This window comes from Accipiter gentilis, chromosome 9, assembly GCF_929443795.1.
Source record: "Accipiter gentilis chromosome 9, bAccGen1.1, whole genome shotgun sequence".
NCBI lineage: Eukaryota > Metazoa > Chordata > Aves > Accipitriformes > Accipitridae > Astur > Astur gentilis.
In genome coordinates this window covers 1,089,542-1,111,092 of record NC_064888.1, presented here as the reverse complement: position 1 = coordinate 1,111,092, position 21,551 = coordinate 1,089,542, and the positions used below count along the sequence as shown (strand labels likewise).

The 21,551-nt window shown below is 52.5% G+C and overlaps 3 protein-coding genes and 1 long non-coding RNA gene across 7 annotated transcripts; 2 read left to right on the top strand and 2 right to left on the bottom strand.

The window, feature by feature from the left end:
- The first annotated feature begins 490 nt into the window (after positions 1-490).
- LOC126043165 (putative adhesion G protein-coupled receptor E4P) lies at positions 491-8,373 on the top strand. Of its 2 annotated transcripts, none has more exons than XM_049811173.1 (16): positions 491-590; positions 1,264-1,314; positions 1,451-1,594; positions 1,789-1,865; positions 2,184-2,276; positions 2,950-3,100; positions 3,280-3,393; positions 3,499-3,656; positions 4,212-4,382; positions 4,508-4,702; positions 5,670-5,905; positions 6,087-6,153; positions 6,585-6,676; positions 6,784-6,952; positions 7,042-7,137; positions 7,365-8,373. In XM_049811173.1, the coding sequence occupies exons 1-16, from the start codon at positions 557-559 to the stop codon at positions 7,416-7,418; spliced, it is 1,902 nt and encodes a 633-aa protein (XP_049667130.1). In that variant the 5' UTR covers positions 491-556; the 3' UTR covers positions 7,419-8,373. The 2 variants fall into 2 exon arrangements, with proteins under 2 accessions (XP_049667130.1, XP_049667131.1); XM_049811174.1 differs by having other exon boundaries at positions 575-590; positions 1,485-1,594.
- Positions 8,374-9,788: 1,415 nt separating this feature from the next.
- On the bottom strand, positions 9,789-15,568 carry LOC126043169 (hepatic lectin-like). Of its 3 annotated transcripts, XM_049811184.1 has the most exons (10): positions 14,690-15,568; positions 14,281-14,331; positions 13,587-13,706; positions 13,418-13,468; positions 13,184-13,309; positions 12,643-12,705; positions 11,833-11,922; positions 11,446-11,615; positions 10,877-10,986; positions 9,789-10,549 (listed from the first exon to the last, which is right to left on the bottom strand). In XM_049811184.1, exons 1-10 carry the CDS (start codon positions 14,763-14,765, stop codon positions 10,414-10,416), a joined length of 993 nt encoding a protein of 330 aa, XP_049667141.1. In that variant the 5' UTR covers positions 14,766-15,568; the 3' UTR covers positions 9,789-10,413. The 3 variants fall into 3 exon arrangements, with proteins under 3 accessions (XP_049667141.1, XP_049667139.1, XP_049667140.1); XM_049811182.1 differs by having other exon boundaries at positions 13,184-13,468; XM_049811183.1 differs by having other exon boundaries at positions 13,184-13,468; positions 13,587-14,727.
- LOC126043175 (uncharacterized) lies at positions 11,575-17,487 on the top strand. The gene is made up of 3 exons (XR_007507353.1): positions 11,575-11,645; positions 17,089-17,152; positions 17,452-17,487. It is a non-coding gene; the product is annotated as an uncharacterized LOC126043175 (long non-coding RNA).
- LOC126043171 (asialoglycoprotein receptor 1-like) lies at positions 15,599-19,660 on the bottom strand. The gene is made up of 9 exons (XM_049811185.1): positions 19,330-19,660; positions 18,915-19,010; positions 18,635-18,733; positions 18,400-18,450; positions 18,204-18,293; positions 17,711-17,824; positions 17,467-17,618; positions 16,584-16,693; positions 15,599-15,942 (listed from the first exon to the last, which is right to left on the bottom strand). The coding sequence occupies exons 1-9, from the start codon at positions 19,424-19,426 to the stop codon at positions 15,810-15,812; spliced, it is 942 nt and encodes a 313-aa protein (XP_049667142.1). The 5' UTR covers positions 19,427-19,660; the 3' UTR covers positions 15,599-15,809.
- Between the last annotated feature and the right edge of the window lie 1,891 nt (positions 19,661-21,551).

Below are 21,551 nucleotides of genomic sequence, written 5' to 3'. Positions count from 1 at the left end.
AGGAGGGGACCCGGGTGTCTGGGCAGGGATGAAACCATGGGGTTGATGTCTCCAGGAGGGGACCCAGGTGTCCAGAGAAGGGACATGGACAAGATTATAGGGTCACCTTCACTAGGAAGGGACCCAGTTGTCCAGGTGGGGATGAGGCCATGGGGTCACCATCTCCAAGAAAGGACCCAGACATCCGGGCAGAGGACACGGATGAGGTCGTAGGCTCACTTTTGCTATTCCTAAGTGTCCGAGTTGGGACAAGGTCATGGGGTCAACATCTCCAAAAAGGAACCCAGGCATCCAAGGTGGGGATGTGGACGAGGCCATGGGGTCAGTCCCTCCAAGAAGAGACCCACATATCCAGGTGGGGGAGCCCCATCACTGCTGTTACGTGCCATGAGTGGCCTCAGGCCTCAGCCCACACTGAAGGGGGGGGGAAGGGAGGAATGGGGAGGTGGGGGAAGCGGTTTGTGGGGCCGTTTGGTGGTTTCGGGGCTGTCCGGTGCTACTTCCCCTCTGCCACCGGCACCACAGGGCTACTGCGTCCTCCGTCCTGTCTCCTGTCATGGGGTGCCCCCTCCTTGCCACCTGCGCCTGGGGTGAGTTGTGCACCAGCCCCCCTGGGGGGGGTTTGGGGTGAAAAGGAGGGAAATGGGAAAAGGGAAACTGAGGCAGGGACGGAAGTAGGTCAGAGCTGTAAGAGCTGCAGTGCAAAGCAGCCCCAAATGGCCTGAAATTGCCCCAAAATGGGGCTTCTGGAGCTAGGAGGGGGGTGTCAAGCCCTGAAACGGGGGGTTGAGTCCCTAAATGATAGGTTTGAGCCTAGGGGGGTGGAGGTTGAGCCCCCAAAATGGGGTCTTGAGCCCCCAAAAGAAGGGTTTGTGCCCTGATGTGGGAGGGTGGAGCCCCAAAAGGGGGTTCAGAGCTCTCGTATGGGTAGGATGAATCCTAAAAGGAGGGTTTTGACCCAAAAAGGGGAGATTTGACCCACCCAAAAAAGATTTTGAACCCTAATGGGGGTGTGAAGCCCAAAAAAGGGGTGTTTAACCCCAAAAAGGGAGCACTGAGCCCTGATGGGGGAAGAATGAGCCCCAAAAGGGGGGACTGAGCCCCCAAAATGAAGGTTTAACCCCCAAAAGGGGATTTTGAGCACTGATATGGGGTTTGACCCCCAAAAGTGGGGTTTGAGCCCTATGGGGGAGTTGATCCTGGGGGGGGGGGGGGTCACTCCTCAAGAAGGGGGGGTCCTGATGTCCCCTTGTGTGTCCCCAGTGCTGTGTCACCTCCTGAGCCACCTCCCCCCCACCAAGGGTGACCAGACAGGTAAGTGGGGGGGGTTGGGGGGGAGTGAAGGGTGGGGGGAATCTGGGGGTCACAGTGGGAGATCGGGGGGGTCAGGCTCAGACCTGGGTCTTGTCCCCACCCTCGCCCCCCCCCCCCCCCCCCATGTTCCCCACAGTGTCCTGTGGTCCCCACTTCTGCTCCATCAACAGCTGCTGCCTGGTTCATCACAAGGTGGGGGACCAGAAGGAATCCTGGGTTTGTGGGTGCCCCCCCGGCATGGCCCCCACCCCCCAAAACTCTTCAACCATCTCCTGCCAGGGTAAGGGGGCAAACACCCCATTTCTACCACTTCCCCATTTTATCTCCCCTTTTTAATCCTTTATCCCCCTTTTTAACCCTTTATCCCCTTTTTCCCCCCATTCTGGGGGTGCTGAGCCCCCCCTGAGCCACACAGGCGGGGCAGGATGGGGCAGCCCCCTCCCTGAAAGGCCACAAACTGACCCAAATCCACAGAGTTTGGTCCCAAACCGAAGTCCACCTGTACCATCCCCAGTCTAGAGGAAGCCAGGAAGGCGTGCAGGGACAACAAGGTGGGGTTGGGGGGGGGGGGGGGGGGGTAGGAGAAAAGGGAGGGGAGGATAGATGGACAGACGGACGGATGGAGGAAGGAATGGATGGAGGGACGGATGGATGGACAGAGGGAGGGATGGACAGATGGATGGTCAAGGGGAGTCAGGGAGAGACAGATAAATGGACGGAGGGAGGGGTGGAGGAATGGAGGGAGGGATACGGATGTTTGGAGGGACGGATGGACAGACAGAGGGAGGGATGGTGGGCTGGAGGCAGGGAGGGACAGACAGACAGACAGCTGTGGGGTGTGGGTTGATGCTGACACCCCCGCACCCCAGACCCCGCCGGAGGCCACCCGCTGCGCCCATCTGCAGGTCACCCAGGAGCACCTGAACACTGCCTGCACCCACGCCACGGAGCAGAGCCTGCAGGTGACGCGGGGGTGGGCACACGCGTGTGCCCGGGGCTGGGGGCGTCTGCGTGTCCCCATGCGCGTCCATCCGCTGCACGCGTGTGCATCCCCTACATGTGTGCATCTTGTGTCCTGCCCCTATACGTGTGTGCACTCCCATGTACCTACACGTGTGCAACACCGTGTCAACCCCTACACATGTGCATCCCGTGTCCACCCCCTACGTGTCTGTGCAACCCCATGTCCAGCCCCTACACATGTGCATCCTCCTGTGAATCCCCTCAGCGTGTATCCCCTACACGTGTCCATCCCGGTGTCTATCTCCTACGTATGTGCATGGCCTATGTCTGTCCTGTACGTGCATCCCCTACATGTGTGCACTTCTGTGTTCATCCTCTACACGCGTCCATGCCCTGCGTGCATCCCCTACGTGTGTCCATCCCATGTGCACCCCTACTCATGTGTATCTCTGGGTGCACCCCCTGCACACGTGTCCCTCCCCTACACATATGCATCCCCTACATGTGTGCATGTCCCGTGTCTGTCCCCTACACATGTCTATCCCCGTGTGCATCCTCCATCACCCCCATGCATCCTTCCCTCGCAACTCCCTCCCCTGTGTGCATCCCTGCACACCCAACACACGTGTGTGCCCTGACACACGCGTGTGCCCTCCCTTGTCCCCTCTCCAGGCCATGCAGGAGCAGATAAAGAAAGTCACGCATCACTACTCCCCCGCCCTAGCCATGGACCTGCTGCTGCAGAGCACCGAAGCCGTGGTGCTGCAGATGGCCCTCAAAGGCCTTGGCTCCAGCACCCAAAACTTCAACATCTCCACCGTGGGTACGCCAGCACCCATGGGTGCTCCCCAAAAGCATTGCAATGCCCCCAAAAGCATTGCAACACCCCAAGAACTAGCTTGGTGGCATCACCGCATCCCTTCCCCGGAGTTCTGCAAGAGCACAAGGGGTACCCAAGGCAAGCAAAAGACCCAAAAAAAGCCTTTTTTCACCCCAAATCAGAGGCCACGGTGGAGGTGGTGCATGACAACTGCCCCCAGACCACGCTGGTGCTGGCGGTGGGTGAGGAGAAGCTGACCATCAGCTGCCATGAGGTGGTGAGCAATACCCAGGCAGGTACGGCCACTACGCTGCTGCAAGAAACAAAAAGCTCAAACATCCCCCCCCATCCCCCAAATCTGGTATTTTGAGGGTGGTTTTTTGACCCAGTTCTCTGGGCAGGCAAGCACGTGGTGGCCTTCATCGTCTACAAGGAGTTGCTGAGCAGTGCCATGGAGCTGCACCAGGGAAAGCTCAACTCCCACGTAGTCAGCGGCACCGTGGGGAAAACCGGTGTCACCTTCAATGCCACCTTCAACATCACCCTGCAGCACCGCACGGTGGGTGCTGGGGGGCTGCCCTGGGGTTTGGGGGGGCTGGGGGGGGGGGGCTGCGTCTGCTGAGGTGCGCGCAGGGTCGGGATTTGCACGAGGAAGGACAACAGGGACTGTTGCATCAAGTGCGTTGGTCCAAATTATGGTGGGGCTGGCAATGGGGCATCGTGATGGTGCAAATTTGGAGCGTGGTGATGGTGAATTTGGGGGTGAATCCCCATCCCGGTGCAAATTTGGGGTCAGTGCATCCCTGTTCTGGTGCAAATTGGGCTCCTGTGCAAATTTGGATTTGGTGCATCCCTGTCTTGGTACAAATCTGGATGCAGTGTAAATCCAGACTTGGTGCATCCCCATCCTGATGCAAATTTGGATTTGGTGCATCCCCATCCCGGTGCAAATCTGGATCCTGTCCAATTTTGGGGTCAGCGCATCCCCATCCTGGTGCAAATTCAAGCTCAGCGCATCCCCATCCCATTCCACATCCAAACCGATGGTGGGAAGGGGTGGTGAAGCCCCTCCCTGGGGCCGCAGGACACGTCTTGAGCAGGCCGTGCTCAGCAGGCGCTCCGGGTGGGTGAGGAGCCACGCTGCATGTCCTGGCAGCTGATCGGCACCAAAGGCCACTGGACGCCCTCAGGCTGCACCCGTGTCGGGGGTGACACCCTCCACTCCATCTGCGCCTGCAACCACTTCTCCGCCTTCGCCATCCTCATGGCCATCCACCCCATCACGGTAAGATCCCATTTGCACCCTTAAAATACCCATTTTTGAGGTGTTTTCTTCCTTCCCAAACGGCTGTGTGCGGCCACGTGCCGGATGGGACTTGCATGATGTCATGAGCGTGACGTCGCCCACAGGACAACTTCGCGCTGATGGTGGTGACCTACGTGGGGGTGTCGGTGTCGCTGGTCTGCCTCTTCCTCGCCATCGTCACCTTCCTCCTGTGCCACTCACTCTGGAGTGTCAGCGTCACCCTTCACCTGCAGCTCAGCATCTGCCTCTTTGCTGCCAACCTCCTCTTCCTCGTGGCCGTGCCCCACACTGCCAATGGGGTATGGGTTCCTTGGGGTCTCCTTGAGCATCTTGGGGCCTTCAGGGGCTCCTTGGGGTCTCCACATGCTCCTTGGGGTCTCCTTGAGCATCTTGGTGCCTTCAGCGGCTCCTTGAGCCTCCTCGGGGTCTCCACATGCTCCTCAGGGTCTCGTTGAGCATCTGGGGTCATCAGAGGCTCCTCAGCATCTTATTTTGCTCCTCTGGGTCTCCACAAGATCTTTGGAGCTTCCTCAAGCTCCCCAGGACCTCCTCAAGGTCTTTGGGGAGCTTGTGGGGAAAAGAAGCCAGGGTCATGGCTCTTGGCTGTAGCCTCTGCCCTAATAGCTCCAGCAGACCTTCTGCCGGGAGTCCCATCTCATGCTGGGTGGCTGAAAGCACCCCAATTATGGGATAACGGAGTTTGGAAGGTTTGGTCCAACCCCAACTCAAAGCAGGTCCAATTAGTTGAGGTTCTTCAAGGTTCTTGGTCCCCTTCTTGCTCCAGGTGGGTGTCAGCACCTGAATTATGGGATAAATGAGGTTGAACGGGATGTTTGGAGGTCTCCAGACCAATCTCCATTCAAAGTAGGTCCAACTAGTTGAGGTTCCTCAGAGTTGTTGGGTCTCATCTCTCTCCAGGTGAGTGAAAGCACCTGAATTACAGGATAACCAAGGTTGAACAGGATGTTTGGAGGTCTCCAGACCAACCCCAACTCAAAGCAGGTCCACCCAGCTGGTTTTCCTCAAGGTTCTTGGGTCCCTTTTTCCTCTGGGTGGGTGGAGCCAACTGAACTACAGGATAGCTCAGCTTGCAAGAGACATTTGGATGTCTCTTGTCTGCCCCCAGCATCTCCACCTACTTGAGGTTCCTTGAGGCCATGTTGGGGTGTGTGGAATATCTCCAAGTGCTGGAGATGTCACCACCTCCCTGGACCACACTGTGGTCACACTGGGGAGCCCAGCATGGCCTCCATTTCCCCCATCCAGCTGGCGTGCGCCATCACGGCAGGCTTTCTCCACTACCTCTTCCTTGCCTGCTTCGCCTGGATGTTCCTGGAGGGTTTGCACCTCTTCCTCACTGTCAGGAACCTGCGTGTCCTCAACTACACCAGTGCCAGTCACTTCAGGAAAAGATACATCTACCCCGTGGGCTACGGCATGCCAGCCATTGTGGTGGCCGTCTCTGCCGCCGTCCATCCTGATGGCTATGGCACCGAGCACTAGTGAGTCCCACCAGCACCAAGGCTCGGGTCAACCAAGTGGGGTGGGATCATAGATGGAGAACATCGGGCATTTTGCCTAAATCACCCAAAAAAAAGATGCCACGGCATCCAGCTCGTGGGTATTTTCATGCCACCAAAAACAGGTTTTTGGGCTATTCTTCCCATTTTTTCCCTTTTTTAGCTGCTGGCTGAGCACGGAGGGAGGCTTCCTCTGGAGTTTCCTCGGCCCTGTCTGTGTCATCATCCTGGTGGGTGTCTTGCTGCTGAAAGGAGGCGGAGGGGGAAAAATTCGGAGAAAAGAGAGCAAATTTAGACTTACCTTTAAGAACAGTATTAAGCAAACCTCCTATGGGCTGGGTGCACTTGGCAGAGTTTGCACCACAGTGTGTTAATGATGTTGGTTTTGCACCATTGGCCCCTTTTCCACCCCAAATCTATGATTGTGGCCATGGCTCTTCCCCTATAGACCCCAAATTGAGGAATTTTGAAGATTTGCATAAAAAGAACAGATGCATGTGTTTGTTTAAGGACGGTATTAAGCAAACATCCCACGGGCTGGGTGTGCTCGGTGAAGGTCATGCCACGGTGCATGGTTTTGCACCGTTGACCCTTTTCCACCCCAAATTTACACCCCGTGGACCCCGTCTTGCAAAATTATGGTTTTCTGCTTTCTGCACAGGTTAATTTGCTATTTTTTCTCACCACCCTCTGGACGCTGCAGGACAAACTCTCCTCCCTCAATGCTGATGTCACAGCTCTAAAAAACACCCGGTGGGTTTTTGCGTTGGTGGGAAGCGTGTTGGCTTTTGGGGGGAGGATGAAGAGCATCTGGGAAGGGTTTTGGGTGGAAAAAAAGAGCAAAATGAGTGTTCTGTCAGGCTGATGACGTTCAAGGCGCTGGCGCACATCTGTATCCTGGGCTGCACGTGGGGTCTGGGCTTCCTGCAGGCACAGGGTGACAATATAGTGGTGGCCTTCATCTTCACCATCGTCAACAGCCTGCAGGGAGCCTTCATCTTCCTTGTGCACTGCGTCCTCAACCGGCAGGTACCATGGCGGGGGGACGGGGACCCAGGTGTGGGATCCATCAGAGGGCACAGGGACACTCAGGACACAACTGTGGGTCCCGTCCACAGGTGACAGAGCAGTACCAGCGCTGGTTTAGGGCGCTGGGGCGAAGAGCACACCCCCAGGAGATGCCCACCACGGAGATACATGTCACCTATGTCATGGTAAGGGCACCCCATCACCTGGGTCCCTGTGGGGTGCTGGGTGGGCACCCAAACATCTGGGTCTTCTGCTTGCCACCAAAAGGAGGTGGGGGCCAGGGGTCGCACAGGGGAGGCTGCCTGGACCCCAAGGTCCTTGGGGGTCTGGCAAGAAACCACCAGAAGTTCTGCCCCATTTTTGCCCCATTTTGTCCTCATTTCACCCCAGCATGGCCCCTTTTTGTCCCCAGGAAGGGGAAAGGCCGCAGAGCCACAGCACCGAGGGCTGCACGTGGGAGAAGTGACAGCGAGTGCCCCCCAGGAACAACGCATTTCCAGCTAGTTTCCAGCACATCTGACCCACTTCCAGCATATTTCCTGCAGATCCAACCCATTTTCTGAGTTTTCCTGCTGATTTGACCTATTTCCAGCATTTTTTTTCCTGCAGAACAACCTGTTTTTAGCATTTTCCTCACAGGTCTGACCCGTTTTCAGCATTTTCCTGCAGAACAACTCATTTACAGTATTTTTCCCCACATATCTGACCCATTTTCCAGCATTTTCCCCAAGAAATGACCCACTTCCAGCATTTTCTTCTGGAATCAATCCATATTCAGCTGCTTCCTCCCCCAGGATCGACCCATTTCCTGCATTTTCCTGTGGAATGACCATTTTCCAGCACTTTTCCTGCAGATTTGACCCACTTCCACCATTTTCTCCAAAGAAAAACTGATTTCCAGCATTGTTCCTGCAGATTTGACCCATTTCCAGCATTTTCTCCAAACAACCAACCAATTTCCAGTATTTCCTCTCACGACTGAGCCATTTCCAGCGTTTTTTCACAGAACAACCCCCTTCCAGAGTTGTTCCACTGGTTGGTCTTAACCCACTTGCAGCATTTACTCTAAGAAATTACCAATTCCCATTTTTCTGTGGGACGTCCTGTTTCCAGCATTTTTCCTGCAGATTTGACCCACTTCCAGCATTTTCTCCAAGGACCACCTAACTTTCAGCATTCTTCTCCTGACACTTGACCTCCTTCCAGCATTTTTCCACGGAACGACCCATTTCCACCATTTTCCCAGCAGTTTTGCCCCATTTTTCCAGCTGCTTCCCTTCACGCTTGCCCCAGTTCTGACCTTTTCCTGCAGAACGACCCATTTCCAGTGTGTTTTCCCATGGGATCACTCCGTTTTCGGCCTTTTCCGGCTGCCTTCGCCCCACAACTCCAGTGGCTATTTTTGGGCTGAAAAAAGCTGATTAAAGGCATGTGGCTCGTCCCTGAGGAGTCAAGCTGGATGCGGCCGGTGGGGGGAACGCATGGGTCCACTTGGGGGTCTGGGAAGGGGGGGCCCAGATCCCTGGGTCTGCTCCAAGGAGGGGCATGGGTCTCCCCCCAAACCCTGAGGCCTAGAGACAGGAGTGGGTGGGGTCTTGAGCCAGTCAAGCCCCGCCTCACTTCCCCCCGAGGCCAATTAGCTTCTGGCTAGCTCTTGATTGACAGAGGATGGCAGTCAAGGGTGCTGAGGGTGTCTTTCCTGCCCCCAAGAGCCAGAGAGGTGCCTGATTGGTGGGAGGTGGGAGTTGGGCGGTGCCGGGAGGTGGGAGCAGGAGAGGGCCTATCGTGCGGTTGGGTGGGCTGAACGGCGGTGATGCCAGCCAATGGGCAGTGCTTGGCCTGTGAGGTGGTGCTAAGGGGAAAAGCCGGCCCCCCTCCCAGCGCACAGAGAAGGTGGTGGTTGGCTGTGAGCTGAGATGGGCAGCAGGGCTCAGCCAATGGGGCGTCGAGAAAGGCCTATGAGGCTCCTGAGGAGCGCTGAGGGGAGATGGCGGCTTTGGGGGGCCCTGGGAACTGCCCCCCTACACTTCCAGTGCTGGGACTGGGCTGTGTCCATGCCCCAGTGCCCTCCCAGTAACCCCCAGTGATGGGACTGGGCTGTCTCCCTGCGCCAGTACTCCCAGTACCCCCCAGTGATGGGACTGGGCTGTGTCCCTGCCCCAATTCCCTCCCAGTACCCCCCCAGTGCTGGGATTGAGCTGTCTCCCTGCCCCAGTACTCCCAGTGCTCCCAGTACCCTCCGTGGCCCCTGAGCTCCCAGTGCCTTCCCAGTAACCCCCAGGCCATGCTTCCACTGCCCTCCCAGTTCCCCTCAGCTCCAGTGCTCCCAGTAACCCCCAGTCTCCATGAACAGAGCCTACAGCTCCGATGATCCCCCACATCAGTAGGGATCACCCCCCTCCCAGCCCATTTCCCTGCTAGAAACAGATATTTTGGTTAAATTAAGAAATTTTTATTGAGGACAGAAGTGTCTCTACGTGTATGTTCTGCCACCAATCGATTTTTTGTGTGTTGAAAAACAGCCCAAACCAGCCTAAAACCAGTTTCATTTTCTGCCGTGGGTCCTTTTTTTATTGATTTTACAGTAAATTTCTTAAGCCTGGCTCAAGTTTCCTAATTTTTTGGGGGGGAAGGGAGCTCCCATGGTTAATTTTCAACCGAGAGAGGGAATTTCATTACCCGTAACGAATCATTGCGTTTCCACTGATCGATAATGCATAAATTCCCCCAAAACATTGATTTTTGTAGCTTATTACCCTTTAAAAAACAAGAGTTAATGTCACACCGCCATTTTAACGGGATTCCTTTGATTCCAGAAATTTTCAGGCACCAGGATGAGTCTGGTGGGGCTGTTTAATTTATTTGGGGCAAAAAAAGACCAAATGGCGCATGCTGCATTTCTTGGGGGGGGAGGAGTTTTATTGGGTGGTGGTGTGCTGAATTAAGAAATGTATAAATGAGCAGAATTGGGATTTGGAGGGGTTTTTTTGACTGTAGGGCACAGACAGGGGCTGGCATTCGGGGGACAGGAGGATAAATACGGAAAAAAATATTTGGAAAATGGGAAAAAGACAAAGATTTTACTGAAACTGTCTTTTCTGAGAGTTAAGCAGAAACTGTGGCATGGCAGCAGAGCTGGGGGGGGAAGAAGAAATTCAGCGGTGCTGAGGAATGGGACTGGTTCTGCACTGTTGAGTGGATTTTTAACCTTTTTACAGTGATTGTTTTTAACTGAAAAATCCCTTTTTTTCATAGGTTGTGGGTCAGGCTTGCAAGGTTGGGGTTCACAGGGATTCTACTGATTTTTAGGGATTTGCACATCATTAATAGGCAATTAATAGGCTCCCCCCCAGGAGCCGCATAAATTCATCCAGCTCCTGCATGGGAAGTTTGAAATGTACTTTTTTTTTTTTTTATGGGCGCACTGAAAATTGTCTGGAAATGGGAAAAAATAATGCTGGTCAGCAGTTCCAGGACTTTTCGCAAATCCAGTGGTTGGTGTGGGAGCATCTGTCATCGTTCCAGATGCCACCGGGTCCGATGCTGCCGCAGTCCTTCTGGTCCTTGTCTTTGTTCTCCGACCATGTGTTCCAGTAGCTGGAGAAAGAAGGAGAAAAAGGAAAACAGAAAATAAGAAAAAAAATAAAAATGAGCCCCACAGCAGCGGAGCTCTCTCAGGAAGAGGCAAAATTTGTATTTCGAGGGAAGGAAACGACTAAAAAAAACTCCTTTTTTTTGTTTGTTTGTTGGGTTTTTTTAAAGCACCAGCAAGAAAACGCTCTGATAATACCATTTTTCCAACATAAACCCTTTGACTTATGTAAAACTACCAAAACCCAATGTTTCGGTGGGTCAACTTCACCTTTTTCCATTTATTTTCTAATTATTTTCCATTCTGGGGGAATCTCTGGAGGGAGTTTTTACCTAATACTTGTATGTTCGCCATTAGTCCAGACCCAGGTGCCTTCCTCCAACTGATCCGTCACTCCCAGCCAGTACGTGCTGCTGCTGTTAATATTGTCCTTCAGGAACTTCTAAAAGAGCAGAATTAGTTAAAACAGCCCCAGAACAATAATTCCAGGGAAGACAGAGAATCTTGAGGCTTTTGGCAATTAAGGTGAGGTCATCGCCACGATACCTGAGCAGTATATTTTGGTAAATATTGAACAATTTGGGTGTATTGAAGCAAAAAGTGCATACACAGCACTCCGGAAAGGAGATGTTGACATTTTGCTCTGTTTTTAGCACTTTTTCCTAAAAACGGGAAGTCATAGTTGACTGAACTCAGCTTGGCCATCAGCGCTTCTCTCCACCTCCAAGTAACTTTGAGCCTGATGGCCAATCTTGGTGAATTTGAGCCAAAAAAAAAAAAAAAAAAAAGAGTTTAGAGTTCCTGTGTTTGCTGGAGTAGAAATTCTCCAAGAAAAGGGGTATTTTAGGCACCGTGTAAGCCAAGAAACTGGTTATTTTTCACTTGCCAGCAGCTGACTGACCTGCTCCTGCTCTGAGTTGATGATGACCAGGTGAGCGCCTTGGTCAGCGCAGATCTCCTTTGCGTCCAGCCAACTCATCCTCTCTGTCGAGAAGGAGTAGCAGCTTTTCTCAAAGATCTTCCAGCCGGCCGAGCACTTCTTGTTGTCCAGGACGGATCTGCAGATCAGCGCTGGAGGGACGAGAAACCCCCCAAACGCAGGTGAAAATCAGTTTTTCTCTGCTGGGGAAACCTCCACGGCTTCCCTGGTAGGGTGACATCTCAAAATCAGCATAAATCACGCAAATTTTCCATCCCTAAGTCCACTGTGGTCTTTCTGGATTAAAACCAGGAGGTTTCTCTCCTGGTGCACAATGAGAGACCATCAAGACGGTGACCGTGGCTTTACCTGTGATGTCCTGCAATTCCTCATAGTATTTGTGCATCCCTGTCCGCATCCGCATCTGTTCCCGTTGCGTCTCCGACAGCTCCTGCCGCACTGGGGAGAGCAGCAGGGTGAGCGACCACTGCCAGCCCCCTCCCCTCGACTTTTTCCTGCTTCCCCAGTTCAGTTTACCCAAATCTTGAGCTTTTTCCCCCAGGATTTATTACTTCTCCACATGGAGAAATCTCAATCAGAGCTGTAAAAGCCCTTACATCACCAGCTGCCAGCTTTGATGCATGTTTTTTTTCTATGTGGGTGACATTTTTGCTGCAATATCACCCATAATATAATTTAATTAATCACTCATTTGGCAGTGGTTAAGGATTTGGCCCATTATATTTGACTTTTGCAGAATTTTCTGTAAGATTTACATCCTTCCCTTCCCATAACCTTTAACAGAGATAATGGGGTGGATTTTCTCCACAGTAAGATCCTAATCAGGATAAATCCTGTGATATCCCAAGGGCTGTTTTGCTCATGCTTGCACCCTTTTGGGGCTAATTCATTCGGGGTTGGGGCATGAGCTCAGTCAGTGTCCAATCCACACCGTTACCCCGGTGTAATTCCCAGTGGAAATCAGAAACAAGGCAAAGTCAGTGTTGCTTCACTAAGAGATGGAGCAGAACCAGGAGCCGCTTGAAAAGACAATTCAGTTTTTCCTTATTTTATACCAAAAGGCAAAACCGGTGCCAGGAAAGAGCCAAACACCAAAAAAATCAGTGTCTCCCAATCACCGTTAAACTTCACCATGGGGATGTGAGTCCGAGGACCTACCGTTGGCTTGATTCTCCGAGTAGTTTGATCTCAAGAGCTTTAATTCTGCCATGATTTCCATCTCTGAAATGAAAATGAAAGAAAAAACGTGGATGGATCATACCAAGGAATCTCAAGCGGCACCTAAATTTGCCCAATTTATGGCTTTTTTGGGACAAGTGGGGAATTCCAGAGCAGATTCTAAATTTGCCCAATTTATGGCTTTCTTGGGCTCAGTGGGGAATTCCGGAGTGGATTTACTCTGGATTTACACCCTGTAGCAAACAGGGAGTGCTACTGGTGCAGGCAGAAAGAGGCAGCAGCCAGATATAGCACGCTGGGGGCAATTTGGGGATAAAACCCTAGAATTCACATACCAAGGTAGAATTAAAACCAAATTGTGACAAGACGGGCTTTAGCCAGTTTCCACGTGGACAGACACTTAAAAGCATCACGGGCACAAGCCACATGTTATTTTTAACAGTGAAAATGCTTTTTTTGGGGTGTTTTAACCAAACCAGCTGCTTCCCGGCCCAGTGGGAACCCTTCTGGGGACACTTACGCTTCACCATGGCCAGTGCAAAAAGCAGCACCCATGCGGCAAAGCTCAGCGCTACCAGGACGTAGAGGATGGTCACCGACGTCACCCTGCGGCTCTGTCCCCTGCTACCTCTGGGGTCCGAGTGACCTGTGGAGAGCAGTATGAGAGAAATCGGGGAGGAATCCCAGTTTCCGAGGTCTGGATCTGGCTGAGGCCTCCAATGTGGGTTAGCAGCATCAGTCAAGAGCAACTCACCTTTTTGGGAAGGATTTGGAGATGCCGGTTTCCCCGCAAGGATGTAAACCCCTATTGGGAGGAAGGCAGGAGTCACTGGGTGATGTTTTGGGGGCATTTTATGGCCAAATCCTGCTCCGCGGAATTCCTCAAGCACACAGGCGATGTGGGGAGAGGAGGTGGGTGCTACCTGTCCCTCCTTTGCTCCTCTGGCTCTGCAGATCTTCATCAGTCACCGGTGTCTTGTGGCCACGATCCATCTCTGACAGGGACACGTCGTCATAATCATCCTCGAAGCTGTCTGGGGATGCTATGCAAAAACAAAAATGGATGAAAATTGGGATTTTAGGCCAACTGGGAATCCTGTCCATTAATAATCAGCTGGATTCTTTGGAAAGCATAAAAAAAGGCAATTCACCTTTCCCCTTTGCTAAATCTGCAGCACCTCTGGCAAGATTTTTACACCCTTTTCTCAATCTATATTGATTTTATCATTTTTATATATAACATTGCTCCACTCTTTCAGAGCCGAGTTCTCCCCTCGGCTGCAAATCCAAGCAATTCTGGTGAAGTCTGAAGCTCTCCATGGCAGGAGGGGATGAATTTGAGCCTGCAAAGGTGCAAACACTGGCTCCAAGAGTGAGGACAGAGAGATAAATTCCCTCTCAATCCCCCAGCATGGACTTTCAGGATAGTTTGGGGGCTATTTGATCTCATTTGACAGAAGGAACCAAATCTGGAGAAAAATGCTGCGTTATAGCGAGACGTTTGACCAACCGAGCTGAAAATAAAGCCCAGTTCGGCCTCGGGGAGCCACCTTGGGGAGTTCTGCTTTCCATCCACGCTACAAAAAAGCCTGACAAGGTGAAAAAATGATGATTTACCTGGTCTGAAGTCACCCACGGGTGTCATTTTCCCAGCAACGGAGTAAATTCCTGCCAAAAAAAGAAAAGGAAAGTAAAAGAGCATTGAGGATCAGGGGAGGATCTTCAAAACCACCACTAGTGCTTCTTCAACCCTGTTGCCACCAGCAAGGAAGTTGCCGATGACTTTTTTTAAGGCCTGGCGTGGAGTTTACACCTGAAATTGGGGCCAAACCTGGAGATTTAGAGGCTCTCGAGTGCAGAGCGGGACCCACATGACTCTGAGCGCCCCAAAGGCTCCGTAGAACAGCAGTGCCCCGCCAGCATATTTGGACACTGCCGCGCTGCGCTGAGACACCCGCCAGCCCCGAAAACACACGCCAAGGATACAACGAGGACACGGAGAGCAGGGGGGTCTCCCCAATTTTACCTGCTTGTCTCACCAACCGCTTGGTGGGTGCCAGCGGGGGACCCAACCAGTTGCCGTACGTCTCCTGCCGGGCCATACTTTGCCGAGGAGAGTAGCCGCGCAGGCGCCCGGTGGAGAGCTAAACCCCTCGGCACGCGTCCCGGCACACCCCTCACCGCCTCCGGCACCCCATTTTGGCCAGTGGTTAGGCCCTGAGCTTTCGGTTCCTTCTCCGCAACGGGGCGGTGGTGACATGCAAATGAGCGGTGAAAGGAGGGCAAGACTGCACTCTTCCCCGTGCAAAAAATACATCTTTTCAGTGGACCGTGGGATTTGGTGACTTTGGGGATGACGGATTTGTTTCGGGGGGGAGGAACAGTGATGCCATAAGAGCTCTGCCACCAATGAGAATTTGAAGGCAGCTCCCACATCTGTTTGCGGGGTTTTTTTAGGGATAATAAATAAAACTGCCACAGTGGCACTTACAGGTGTTAAACACCACACCAGTGAAATCCCAAATCTTCTAGTGGAGCTGCTGCCCGCACCAGGAGGGGAATCCGGCAGCAAGGCCTTTCAGCAAAACAGGCGTCGCGCTTCAGCACTCACGAGTTGGAGATTTGCATACGCGCCCTGAAAACATGCTTGCGCCTCATCTTCACTGGTCTCTCTTCCCTTTTTGGTTTTTTTTTTTACCTAAACCCTGGGAAAAAAGGTGCGCACCAACCCTCCTCGGCGCCACGTCGGCTCGATTGACGTGAGTTTTGGTTAGAATCGCAATTGAAGCACTTTATTTATGAGGTGGTTTTTCCTGATTAACAAGGCAAGCGACACGTTGAGCCTCAGCACAACAGGTAAACGGCTCAAAAAATGTTAACAAATACCCCAAAAATCTCTAAACCCACCCCCTCACCTCCCCCCAAAAGTGACCCTCTCAAACTGTTTAACCCTTCCGCCACAGTGCTGTGCCCACCTCAGGCAGCGCACCTCACTTTTGGGAAGTGGAGGTACCCATTTTTGGATACCTTTCCCCCCCAGAGTCTCGCGTTTTCACCCTGTGCTTGGTTTTGCCAGGTTTTTACTGTTTTTTCTCCCATTTTTTAAGCTCCGGCAAGGTAAGCAGGTGGCCCAGGGAGGGGAGCCACTAGCAGCTGCGCTCACAGACCCAGGTCTCGGCGTTGGAACAGGTAGCGTCATTCCAGCGGCCACTGGAATAGATGGTGGCACAGTCCTCGCCCTGGTGGCCCACGTTGTTGGGTTCCCCGCTGTTCCAGAACCTGCGGGGAGCAGGGGGGCACACTGGTTTGGGTGGAAAGCTCTCTGTTTGGGAATTTGTTGGGTTTTGGGGGGGGGGGTGTTAAGTAGGGGGGAGTCAGGTGGAGAGCACACCAGCCCCACAACATCTTTCAAGGAGGGCAACAGGCTCCCAGAAAAACCACCTCCCCCCATTTAACGTAGCAATGCAATTTCAGTGATTTTCCCCTTTTCACCCTATTTAATGTAGGAAAATGGCTCCACTTTGATTGCAGTGTTTTTCCCAAAATCCCAAGAATGAGGAGATCTGTTCAAAATAACCCCTTTGACTCAGTGCAGGGTCTCAGTCCATTCCTGAGAAGGTGGAATCAAGCAGGTGCTGCGGCTCCTTGCGTGTTCCCACCTGGGTTTTCAGCCCCAAACCCAAAGTGAATCGGGGGGGGGGAAGCCAAAATCTTGCCTGCAGCAGGGTGGCTCCTCTTACCTTTCCCCCCACCCGGCATTTTCAGGTACTGTGGCAGCATGAAACTTATTTCCGTGCTTTTCAAGCACTAAACCAGAGCGTGGTGCCTTTTTTTGAGTTAGAAAGGGGCCCAGGGAAAACAAAGTTGATTTGGGGGGGGGGGGGGGGGCAATTTAGCCTCCGATGAGGCTAAAAACGTACGCGAGAGAGAGGATACGGCCGTCCACCCACTGCCAGTTGCCTTCTGTGTGCATGTCGGTCAGGCCCAGCCAAAACACCCGATTGTCCATGATGCGATTTGCCAGAAATTTCTGCAAACAGGGAGGGGCGGGGGGGAAATGAAGCATCATGAGCAGAAGCGGAAGGCGACGGCAAAGGGATTCAGTGGCACCGAGGCCAGCACCAGGAGTCAGTGACATCAGGGAGCCCGTTCCTTGCAGGGAACAACCATAACGTGCCACAAGTGTGACGAAAAATGCAACATTTCCCATTGCAAATGGAAAAAACTGCTGAAATTTCTAATACCTGGAGAAAGAAGATTTTTTTCAGACCCAATGTGCCTTTTAAAAGCCAGGTTGGTGAAAGGACCGCTCTGAATGGGAGGCAGAGATTGTCTAAATTGGGGTAGAAATGCTAATTTGTGCAGGGTTTGGGTTATATTTCTGTAATTCAGTCTGTAACTTCTGTCATTTCTAAATAATTTCAGTAATTTCTATATGATCGTAAGAAGGGATCACCATGGAGCCACGGTGTATCCACCCCAAACTCAGGTGAGCACCTCTCGTACCCTGGGAGGCCTCTGGAGTCACACAAGAACCTAGCAGGGCAGCCACTTCTCCCAGCTTTTCCCAAAAAATCCTTAAATCACCTCCGCCATTTTAGGGACAGATTCATGCAATTTGGCCAAATCCCTTCAGAACCAAGCGGGAACCTTGAACGGTTATATTTTGCCCCCTATGCAGGTAGTCTTGAGTCACCTGTGCTTAACCTCCAGCTTTCTGTTTGGGGAACTGGAGTCTAATATTCTTCCAAACTCATAAAATCTGAGGATTTTTTTCACTTTTTACAGGATTTCTCAGCTTACATTTTCCTGCTCGGTGTTGACGATGGCCAGATGGCTATTGAAGTTGGCACAGAATTCTTTAGCGTCCAGCCAAGGTTTGGTGGTGGAAGAGAAGAAATAGCAGGTTTTGTCAAACTGCTGCCAGCCAGCGGGACACCTCGTGCAGATAATTTCTGAGGAAAATGGGGGGGAAAAAAGAAAACAGAGAATGCATAGGCAAGTGCAGGGAGACACCCACAGGCTCAGCCCGACTGCTGCCCCTCACCTGAGAGGTTGCGTGTCTCCTCCAGCGCCGCGTCGAGGAGCGCCGACACGCGGCTCTGCTCCTGCTTCACCTCTGCCAGCTGCCGCAGCACCGGCTCCAGCCCAGCCCTTTCCTCTGCCAGGGAGAGAATAAGTTAGCTGCCGCAAAGGTCTAAAAAACCCATTTTTGTCTCCTTTCCCCTTTTCCTTTCCATCCTAACTTACACTGTGGCTTTAGCTGTGTGTTTTCCTGGTGCGAGTTACTGTTCTCTCAAATTCAGGCAGTAAAACCTTAAAGCCTTTTCGTTAAATGATCTTTTTATTATCAACAGGCTGAGAAAGGCTTTTTTTCCTTTAATGTACACTTAATATTATCTCAAACTCCTTAAGATTGGCTTCGTGCACTCCTGGTGCACATTTTAGGAATCTTTGGAGCATCTACCCAATACCGCGTGTTTTGGGAATCGAGGAGAAGGACGGAATTTAACAGTTTTCCATCAAAATCAGGCTCTCACCCAGGACACGGAGGCGATCCGACAGCTCCTTCCCGCACTCCTCTTCACACTGTGTCATCTTCCACCGCACGTTCTCCACTTCTTGTGACACTGGAAGGAGGAAAAACTCTGCTTTTGACCCCATCTCACCACTGCCTACACCCAGTATTCAGGATTCTGCCCAAATTTCCCCGAAACCACCTTTTCCTTGGCGTACCATTCAGAAGTTGGCTGTGAATCACCTTGAGCTCACCAGAGAGCTGTTTATCTAAGAGGAAAATAAGAGGAGAAAGCTCAAAACAAGCCCTGACCATCTCTGTCCTGATGGAAGGCAGCTTCGGTTCATTTTTTTTGCCGGAAAAAGCACCCTGGGAAGCGCCAGGGGGAAAATCCATACAGGTATCAAAGATGCAGCGGGTGCCAGGGAGCCATTGTGGGGTGTGATGTCATACCGAGGGCGCGCTGGACCTCCGAGAGGTTGTGCCACGCCGTCGTGTGGCTGTTCTCACTCCGTATCTGGGCTTGTTCCAACACCTCCCACACCGCGGATACTGGAGAGAAGAGGAGAGCACTTGCCTTCACTCTAGATCCAGCCCTGGAGAGTTCTCAGGCTGCAAAAGAGCCTTCAATCCTAACTTGGAGGCACGTTTTGCTCCATCTGCTGGTGTTTTCCGCCAAATTGTGCCTGCCCCATGCTTGGCGATCAGAGCAAGGGGCGCACAGCGGACTCACCTCTCTGGAGGTTCACGATGGTGAGAGCCATGAAGAGCACGAAGGTGAGGGCCAGAAGCATGTACAGCAGCACAACAGCTCTCTCGGGAGACAAGGCTAGGATGGACAGCATTGCCGGGGGTGAAATGGGGTGAGGCAGCCCCAAATAACTTGCCCCCCAACGGGTATTTTCTTGCCCCCCCAATGGGTATTTTCTTAAAGAAGAGCACGAAGAGGAGAGATCCCCCCAAAAGAACTTCTTGAGTGGCTCCACCCCTGTTCTCCACGCTCAAAACTCTTTTTCCTAGATTGTGACCTGACGGAGGAACCAGGTGTCGAAATTTGGCTATAACTTCAGAAAAAGGCTGGTTTGAATAGCTGAAACCCTCCAGTTTCATGTCTCTTGATCCCCAAAGCCACTCCCTTGCCCCAATACCTCCTTTAGGTTTCCTCTGCTCTTCCTTCTCCAACTCCGTCCCCTCGGCAAAATCCCATTTCTCATAGGTGCCAACGGCATCTTCGCCTTGTGACATCTCTGATCCTTTTTCTTTTGATATCGCCCCAATTTATGTGGAGGGGAACACACGTCATCTCATCCTGAGGGGAAGGAAATGCTTGCGTTTCATAATTCTGATTCCTAGAAAAAAAAATCTGCGCACTCAGGAGCTTTGGAGTGGCCAATACACTTGGGCAGCCCCTCGCCACGTGTTGCAGCCTGTTTCCCTGTTGATTTTCAGAAGAATTCATTAAAAAACACACTCTGCTCTTCTCAAACGAGGCCGGCACCTGCCTGAGGAGGCAGTTTTTGGAGGCTTCATGCCTAAACGGTGACCGGTGTTCTCAAAGGTGAGCACCTAAATTTAACTTTTTTTCTTTGGTTTGGTGGGAAATCTTTAACATTTTGTTCAGCATTTTTGTGATTTCTTGTGTTTTTAATGCAAGAAACTTAGCGTTCTGAAAATCCTCATTTTTTTGAGTACTGTTTCCTTCATTCCTTCTCCAGAAGATTTTTTTCATTGCCTGAATGCCCTCAGGGCTTCGAGCTAGGCATCTGCTGGGCTGGCTACCACAGTAAACGAAAGTTAGAACTTACGAATAACTTCACCATTGACCGATTTCAGCTGTTTCACAGAATCACCCTGGGAAAAGCAAACACAGCCAAAAGTTGAACATCCCTCACTCTGGTTCCCCTGCTCTTGGGGCAAGCAGCTTCCTCCTTTTGTCCAATTTCCCTTTTTTTGATCCCGAATTTAGGGGAAGTCGAGGCCAAACTTCTCGCTGGGGTGGCCGCTCATACCCTTGGGCCTCTGGCACTTTCCAAGAGGCAATGGAGTTGGGTTTGGGTTGCAACGCTGTGAATTTGGCCCACACACTCTCACAGTGGTTCCCCTTTCTGCTGACAGCACGCAGTTTATCCTGGTGCTTTTTAAGCTGAAAGAATTAAAAACTGAGATAAAAGTCAAGAGAGGACCAAAACCACCAGCTCCCACCCCTCCACCTCCCCCATCCTTATCTCTTTTAGGGTTTTTTATCTTTTTAAATACTGAAGCCGGAGTGGTTGAAAATCCCTTTAAGCTCCTAAAAAAAACACTTCTCAGCACTGTTAAAAATATCCTCAATGGCACCTCAGCACCCCCAGTCCCTGGGGACACCCCCAGCATCCCACACCCCCGTCCCTGGGCTCTTTAAGTGTCCCCATATCCCTGTCCCTGGGGATACCCCGTGCACCAGCACTCCTGTCCTTAGGGACATCCCCGATGCCCCTCAAACCCCTGTCCCTGTGGAACTGGGGACTGTAGTGTCCCTGCATCCCTGGGATTACTGGGGAGCCCTAGTGCCCCAAGCCCTGAATCCCTGAGAAACATGGGACCCCTGCTACCCCCATTTCTGGGGAGCTGGGGTCCCTATTCTCCCCATCCCTGGACCTCTGTGGGACGGGGGATGCTGGTCACCCTGACACGGTTGTCTCCGGGGAACTGGGGACCCCCACGGTCCTCATACCCAGCTCCCTGTGGGAATGAGGGACACCCCCCCATCACCCACATCTTTGGGTAACCAGGGTTGCCTGATGCCTTTGTCCCTGGGGAACTGGGGACCCCCATCCCGGGTCCCCCTTACCCAGGCACCGTCCCTGAGGTACCGAGTGTTGACTCCACTCTGCACCCCTTACCACAGAGCTGCTATCAGCTACTCGACGCCCCGTAGGTGGAGACTTCTGCCTATCATCCCCGTTAGCCAATAAGAGCCGCAACTCTCCCCAGGAAGGAGGGTTCAGCCACCTGTGCTGGAGGGGTGAATGCCGCTTAGTCTCCGCGCCCCTATAGGCTGCCTCACCTTCTCCTGCGCCAGCGATTGGTAGATTTTCCTATCAATCAAATCCAACCACTTCAGCTAACAGGCGGGGCTTGTTGTCCTCTTCTGTCAGCCAGGTGCCACTCCGAGCGAGATGTGGCAGCCGATTGGCCGCTCTACCTATCGATCATCACCACCTGCGCCTGCCATTCGCCTCACAGTAAGGCGGTGCCCTCCCCCCCTCGGGGGGGGGAAGCATCTCCTTGAATCTCATTGGAAGGGCATCTTGCCCATCAACCACCGGCGATCCAGCCCATTGGTTCACCGCACAGCAGGCGCGGTTTGTAGCCGGGTCCCCCGCGGCGG